Here is a 7,916-nt window from a genome sequence, read left to right on the forward strand (position 1 = left end):
AAAATTTTATTTCTCATTTTATAATAAAATAATTAATAAATATATAAATTATTAATTATAAATATATTTTAAAATTAAAATAGAATTAATTAATTTGAGCAAAAACACTCTTCATTTGGACGAATTTCAAATTGAGTTCGTGTTTGGCCAAAAGATTTATTCTTACCCAAAGTTTAGTCTATTTTCAAATATATATTTGTGAAGTTTTAAAAATTTAGATATAAACAGTTAAACTTAACAAAATTTATTGTTATATGGATAAAAACATCATTTAACTAATAATATTAAAAAATATAAAAATTTATATATTTTTTCCTTCTTAATTTTGAAAAACTAATAATTTTTCTAAGAGTAAACATTGAAAAGTTACATTTTTTATAGGATTTCAATTTTTCGACAAAACCTTTCCCTTTTTGACAACCAACACCCTTCGACCCTCTCTCTCCTTTCTTCTAGATCCGTCTTCATCAGAGAAGATGAGTTTCAAGGAAAGGAAAGAGAGGGTCGAAGGGTGTTGTTCGCGGGAGAAGGAGAGGTTTTTTTGAAAAATTGAAACCTTTAAGAAAAAATACAACTTTTGAAAACTTAATCTTGAAGAAAAATTATTAGTTTTGTAAACTAAGAGAGAAAATTATATAAATTTTTATATTTTTTAATATTAATGATTAAATGATATTTTTACTTTTATAACTAATAAGTTTTTGTTAAATCTAATAATTTTTAAATAAATTTTTAAATTTTTAAAACCTTTTATATATGTATGTTTGAAAGTCATAGCACGCATATGTATATGCATTTGTGTGTGTGTGTGTATATATATATATATATATATATATATATATATATATATATATATATATATTATAGATTCATGTAAATGAGTATAAAAATAAGTTGATGGCCTAAATGTATATTTTATCTTAAATTCATAATAAGTAAATTAATTTATGTTTCTTCATATCTAATGTTATAAACAAGGTTAGACCATAATCAAATTAGACCCACGTTAAAAATTGTCTCAATTTAGTTTAGTTTGAATATGTCAAACTTAAATTGAAAAAATTGATTCAATTTGAATTTGTGTAGATAAAACTTAGATTAAAGGAGTCGATTTATTTATGAAATCAAGTCAAACTTTAGTTAAAAGGAGTTTGACTCACAAGATTGAGTTTGGTTTATTAATTAATTTGAATAATGTCAAATAATAATCAAAATAACATTATTTGTTCAATGAATTGCTAACTTGAATTATAAATTTGAGCTTTGAACTTTGAGATCGAGCCAAATTCAAAATACTTTTAACTTTGGCTCTGACTCAACTGATTTGCAATATATTATATATATTATGAGTAACACTATACGTATACACTTTACGCATATAAAATAAGTATATAGATGATGAATAATTGTACGATTGAGTATTACTTTATTATTAATTAAAAATTATCTAATCATATGAGAATATATAATCTGTATATTAATTTTATATATTTAGTATGTATACATAATCTTATTTATATATGAGGCCAAAGGACTTATTCTCTCCCAAAGTATACTATTTTTCCAAGTTTTCCCCTTTTAACTTTGAAAATCCCAAATACCTATTAATGACTGGTTAAAATTAATGGTAGTAGGGGCAAAATTATCATTTTATCTATAATATTAAAAATAAACTAAAATATAATCTTTTTTTCCTTCCCTAAACTTTAAAAACTAAAATTTTTTCCCCAACCAAAGTTTTAAAAAATGACAGTTTTCCCATAGGGTTTGATTTCCAGATCTCTGATGCCAAATTCAACCCCATTTCCGGTGGTCTCTCCCTCCTAACGCTTCTTCTCCCTTCGACGATCTCTCTTCACCCATTTAGACCCTTGATTGACATCGAATGAGACAACTTCTTCTTCCAAGCCGTATTCGATGTTGATTGGACGTCCAAATGGTTGGAGAGACACTGTCAAAGGGAGAGAGACTGTCTGCAATGGCTCCAGAGATAGTATCAAAGATTTAGAAACTAGACCCTAGAGGAAAACTATCATTTTTTAAAACATAAGTTGGAAGAAACTTTTAGTTTTTAAAGTTTAGGAGAGAAAAAAGAGATAAAATTTTAATGGATCAAAGTCTTATTAATTTTAACTGTTCATAGATAAATACTTAAGATTTTCAAAATTAAAGAGAAAAACTTAAAAAATCAGCATACTTTGAGTCGAAAATTGCCATTTGCCCTATATATTATATATACACGTATATAATGCCTTGTTCTTTAAAAAAAAATAAAAATTGTTGCATGACTTTATTGAATAATAATAAATTGCAAATCAGAATCGTAAAAAATAACTAGCCTTGCCCGAGAACCTTGGTATTCTCTTACAAGACAAAGCTACTTCTTCTCCTTTCCAACCATAAACTAAACAAAACTCCTCCCTTAGTTTTCAGTTCACTAGTTCAACTTCAACTTCAGCTTCAGCCCCCCTCAAAAGAAGCTCTGACTTTTCTCTCTCTTGATTCTTTTTCATTTTCTTTTCTGGGGTTTGAGATTCCTCGAGATTTCCTTTACAAGGTTCTGAACAATTTATAAGTTCTGACTTGTTTTTGTGTACTTTTTTTTTTTTTGTATACTTCTTCAAAGCTTCGATTATTATTATTATTTGTTGCAGAGAAGAAGAAAGAGGACTGAATACAAAATGCCTCTGTTTCTTCTTATTTTTCTTCTCTTCACACCCTCGGCGGTCTCCGCCGATGAAGGTCAGTTTTTTTTTTTTTTTTAATCTTCAGCTTGTAGTTTGTGTTATTATGCGCATTTCGTTGTTTGTCTTGTGGGTTTCTCTTATCTTTGTGAATAGGGTTGAAAGTTTTGAACTTGGCTATCTTTTTGCTTGAAAAATCTGATTTGAATCTTCTGGTATAATTCTAATATGCCTTTGTTGTAGTTGTTTCTTTACTGGTTTCTATGTGCTTTACTTTTTTTTTTTCTTTCAGATTTTGAATGAATGAAACAAGTACTCCTTCAAGTGGTATAGCATTTATGAGTGATTTCCTTAGTCATTAATGTGTTTGCTAAAAAAGAAGAAATGGAGTGATTAGACTTGGGAGTTTGTATCAAAATTTTCTTTCTTAGGTTTTGTTTGGTCAAATTACTCTATTGTGATCATGGTAAAAGTCTCTGTAATTTGGATCTTTTCTTTGCTTTCTTTAATGGGAATCTCAGCCATTTTGCTGCCCAGCTAATGTGGCAGTCCTTTACCTGACTAAATTCTGTGGAATAATGCATTTTAGGACCAAAATACCCTTGAACTAAGGATGTCTTTATGTCAAATGTTTGTTCTAATAAATGTTTTCTTCTTAGGGTGTTTTTGTCATTTCATTCTTTGCAAAATACCATGCCTGTTGAGTTGGTCCACTGTATTATATGCTTAAAACCATCACCTTCCCAGCTGTGTTACTCATTCTTAATTACTGGATGTGTAGTGGATCTAAGGGACATGGTTAAATGAGAGAAGAAATCAATCAGTTTTTTCATTCAATACTATGAATGTTAATGATGATGATTTGATGGTAATTAATTTTAATCTGCTCAACAACTTAAGTTGATAATCATCATTAATGTGGTCATGGCTTTCGTACATGATGAGGCCTTCGAAAAAGGCCAACTTTTGGAGGTGCTACTAATGTTTTATGATATGCCACTTCCCTTCTTGCTATGCTAAGAAATTGCATGTCTCTTTCTATAGAAGATCACATCAACCTGAAAATGACTTAAACTTTTCATAAATAAGCTTGTGATGTTTAGGTAGTGAATTGATGGAAATTTCTACCAAATGAAGACACTTTCAGAGTAAATGGGTCCTGATGGTTAAAGTAGTAAACTTTTTAAAACATATCTGCATTTAGGTTCTAGAGTTTTAGCACTTCTCATGTTTGGGACTATGCAATTTGTGCTCATTTCATGGTGTATAAGCTTGTAAGAATACCTGCACTATGGCTCTAAATTTTCCATCTTGAAGTTGTTATGCGTCGGCACACTTGTGAGACTTGTGCTTGGTGAAAAAGGATTCTAGTGTTTGACATGTCATGGCAGTGCCATATTCTTGTGATGGACCTTGGGCATCAATCCTCCTGAAATCAGTCCTGGCATGTTTGACACTTCTTAGTTTAATTGGAAAAGAGATAATTAGTGATAGAAAGAAAACTATTTCATGCCGTGGGTATTTTCTCATTTGCAGCATACGATTTATTTTGTGCCCATCTTTTTTCCCACGTCAAATTTGTTGCTCAACATTAACATAAGCGTTGTTTCATGGTACATGAAATCACTTGGTTGACGGTCATTGATAGTGTAATGTTCTTCTAAGATTGAACATGGATAATTTGCTTGTCATAACTTGCTTCCCCATGCAACTTCTCGCAGATGCCTTCATTGGTGTGAACATTGGTACAGACCTCTCGGACATGCCAAGCCCAAAAAAGGTAGTAGCCCTTCTTAAAGCTCAGAATATTAGATATGTAAGGCTTTATGATGCTGATCAAGCCATGCTTCTTGCCCTTGCCAATACTGGAATCCAAGTGACTGTTTCTGTTCCCAATGAACAGCTCCTTGGCATCGGTCAGTCCAATGCCACTGCAGCCAACTGGGTTGCTCGCAATGTCATAGCTTATGTCCCTGCCACCAACATCACTGCCATCGCTGTTGGATCTGAAGTCCTTACTGTGCTTCCTAATGCCAGTCCAGTCTTAGTTTCTGCCATGAAGTATATCTATTCTGCCTTAGTTGCCTCTAATCTTGATGGCCAAATTCAAGTCTCTACCCCACATTCTTCTTCTATCATTCTTGACTCCTTTCCTCCTTCCCAAGCTTTCTTTAATCGCACCTGGGATCCAGTCATGGTTCCTCTGCTAAAATTTTTACAGTCCACTGGTTCTTACCTTATGCTCAATGTATATCCATATTATGATTACATGCAGTCTAATCGTGTAATTCCATTGGACTATGCACTTTTCCGCCCCCTCCCTTCTAACAAGGAAGCAGTGGATGCTAACACTCTTCTACATTACACTAATGTCTTTGATGCTGTTGTTGATGCTGCATATTTTGCAATGTCTGATCTGAACTTCACCAATATCCCTATTGTTGTGCTGGAATCTGGGTGGCCCTCGAAGGGTGACTCATCTGAACCTGATGCAACTATTGATAATGCTAACACTTACAACAGTAACTTGATCAGGCATGTGCTTAACAACACAGGAACTCCTAAGTACCCTGGGATTGCGGTCAGCACATATATTTATGAGCTTTACAATGAGGATACGAGACCTGGTTCAATCTCGGAGAAGAATTGGGGGCTTTTCAATGCCGATGGACTACCAGTGTATGTCTTACACTTGACAGGCGCTGGGACTGTTTTGGCTAATGATACTACAAACCAAACCTTTTGTGTTGCAAAGGATGGTGCTGACCCGAAGATGCTCCAGGCAGCACTTGATTGGGCTTGTGGTCCTGGAAAAGTTGATTGCTCAGTGTTATTGCAGGGTCAGCCATGTTATCAGCCAGATAATGTGGTTTCACATTCAACATATGCTTTCGATGCCTATTTTCAACAGATGGGCAGATCTCCTGGGACCTGTGATTTTAAAGGGGTAGCTACCATCACTACCACAGATCCAAGTAAGTAACTGCAGCATTGTATGTAATAACATTTTATTTTTCTAATTGGATTATTATTTGTGAGCATTGATGGTATTTATGAAGAGTGCATAGAGTTATGTCGTCACTTTTGCACATAACTGAAAATTTCAACTCATTGTCAATCTTTGTCCTGAAATTTGATTATTGATGCTTGCCTCAGAACTTTTGAGTTTTCTGAATAGATATGTTCTCTTTTCTTCTGTTTGATAGATATAGATGCATGCAAACAAAGTGTTATTCTTCATGAATCATCTTCCATTGATTCAACCATTTATTCCTTGCTTAGCATTTGTCTATGTACTAATGTCTTTTACTTGTCACAGGTCACGGTTCTTGTATATTTCCTGGAAGGTATACATCTAAGCTTAGATATAGTATATATTGTGCCTCCGTGTATTTCTAATTGTTTCTTTAGTAAGACTGCCATGAATGAACAATTGAAGTTTCTTTTACGCTCTTATCTGTAGTAATGGAAGAAATGGCACTATACCGACAAATGGAACATCACTGGCTCCTTCATCAAATTCAACAACTTCAGCATGCCCTTCACAGTACATGTATGGTGGTAACTTTGTCACAAACCCAGTGATTATAGTAGTACTACTCTTGAGTGCAGTTTTCTTGTAGAAGTGTACACATTTGAATTTCGCACAACTCTTTGCCGGGTATTGGAATCTTTCAGAACATTCAATTTTGTTGCCGCTAGAAAACTTGCAGTACACCCAATTTTTTTTCCTCCAAAAGAGGAGACGGGGTTGCCAAGTTGACAAAAAATGCGGCAACAGCTAGTAGTTGTGTAACGAGTTAGTTAGATTTTGTACAAAACAGACCAATAGATTTGTTCAGGATTGTTGTTGTAACTATCCTGTTAGGCTTAATTTGGTTGTATTCTTTGAACCGGATTTCTGAATGTGCATTTTAACCTGTAGCATTTTGTTCATTTGGACACACAGTGACATTACCAAATTCTCTTTTCATCATCTTTTCTAAATAATAGTGAACCTTGCCGAACATATTCCATATGCTGCAACCTTACTGGATGACTATGAGTCAAGTGCAGAATAGTCATTCTGTCGAATGAACGATTCCTATCGGGCCCTAGAGTTTCAGGTCATTTTAGAACTTTCCAGTCTTCTAGTTTTTGAGCTTTATTTTAATTGTTTACTTCTGTTTTATTTATTTTTAGAATTAGGGTTTTCAGAACTATTTAAAGAGTTGCTTAACCTCAAAATAACAGACTTTGATTGAATATTATTATTGATTATTGAAACTGATTTCCTGCATTAAAATAAACCTAAAAGAGTTATTGTATTAATCTGAGTATTCGAATCTTGATACAATTCGGTGGTAGTTTTTGGTACCAATTGTTTCATTGATTGTTCAGTTATTTTTCCGGCATTAGAATGCTCTGCTTACAATGAACTTGGTATAGAAATCACATTTTGGAAGTTGAAGTCCAAACACTGAGCACAAAATATCTATACATCCACCACATTAAGCACACCTTGGAATGCAGGCACAGCAGCCGTTGCACTCTCTCGACCATCACTTTTGAACACTGAAAAACTACCCTCACTTGGTTGCAGCTAGGGCAAGATTTGAACTAAGCTTTTAAACAAATTTGAATTGAAAGATTTAGTTCATTTTCGAAAGCGAATCGAATTCTAATTATGAGGTGTTGCTTGAATTGATAGTTCAAATTTATAGTTCGGTTTGATTTGAATTCATGATTTAAACTCAATATTTTATCACTTGACAAGGTGTGTACCGTCAAACTAAATTCATTTTTAAGAAAATGTAATTTAGATTTTATATTTAATAATTAAGATTGTTTTGAATATTATTTTTAATGTTTATATAAAAAGTTTATCAATTAATTCGCTGTCAGACTAGTTAACTTGGACCAGCCTCTTCACTTAAGTCATCGTCTAGTCTGATTATAAAATTCATGAATAGTATTGTATGATATATAATACGATTATATATCTTAAGGGGACTTAAAAATTATTATGATACAATAGATATAAAAAATAAAAATAATATAAATATTAGTCCAAATCCATAATTTTACCCACCAAAGAAAAATTATAGCAAAAGAGAGTAAATAACCAACAAAACAGCCACCAATGAAGTAAAAGCTAATAGGGGTGCGCATAGTCCAGTTTAGTACACTTTGTGAGTTTTTTCAAATTAAATTGAAAAAAATACAATTTAGTCCAGTTTGAATTACGGTTTA

General features: G+C 32.6%; 1 protein-coding gene across 1 annotated transcript; it reads left to right on the forward strand.

The window, feature by feature from the left end:
* The first annotated feature begins 2,320 nt into the window (after window positions 1-2,320).
* Window positions 2,321-6,693, forward strand: LOC123205365 (glucan endo-1,3-beta-glucosidase 3-like). The gene is made up of 5 exons (XM_044622310.1): window positions 2,321-2,557; window positions 2,655-2,742; window positions 4,406-5,659; window positions 6,004-6,031; window positions 6,148-6,693. The coding sequence occupies exons 2-5, from the start codon at window positions 2,682-2,684 to the stop codon at window positions 6,305-6,307; spliced, it is 1,503 nt and encodes a 500-aa protein (XP_044478245.1). The 5' UTR covers window positions 2,321-2,557; window positions 2,655-2,681; the 3' UTR covers window positions 6,308-6,693.
* The last annotated feature ends 1,223 nt before the right edge of the window (window positions 6,694-7,916 follow it).

Source organism: Mangifera indica, unplaced genomic scaffold (genome assembly GCF_011075055.1).
Source record: "Mangifera indica cultivar Alphonso unplaced genomic scaffold, CATAS_Mindica_2.1 Un_0004, whole genome shotgun sequence".
Classification (NCBI taxonomy): Eukaryota; Viridiplantae; Streptophyta; class Magnoliopsida; order Sapindales; family Anacardiaceae; genus Mangifera; species Mangifera indica.

Excerpts from the sequence above, each read along its gene's own strand:
- LOC123205365 (XM_044622310.1), top strand. The coding sequence starts at position 2,682 with ATGCCTCTGTTTCTTCTTATTTTTCTTCTCTTCACACCCTCGGCGGTC. Across the intron at positions 2,743-4,405 it reads GGCGGTCTCCGCCGATGAAG|ATGCCTTCATTGGTGTGAAC; the intron begins GTCAGTTTTTTT and ends AACTTCTCGCAG. Across the intron at positions 5,660-6,003 it reads CATCACTACCACAGATCCAA|GTCACGGTTCTTGTATATTT; the intron begins GTAAGTAACTGC and ends TACTTGTCACAG.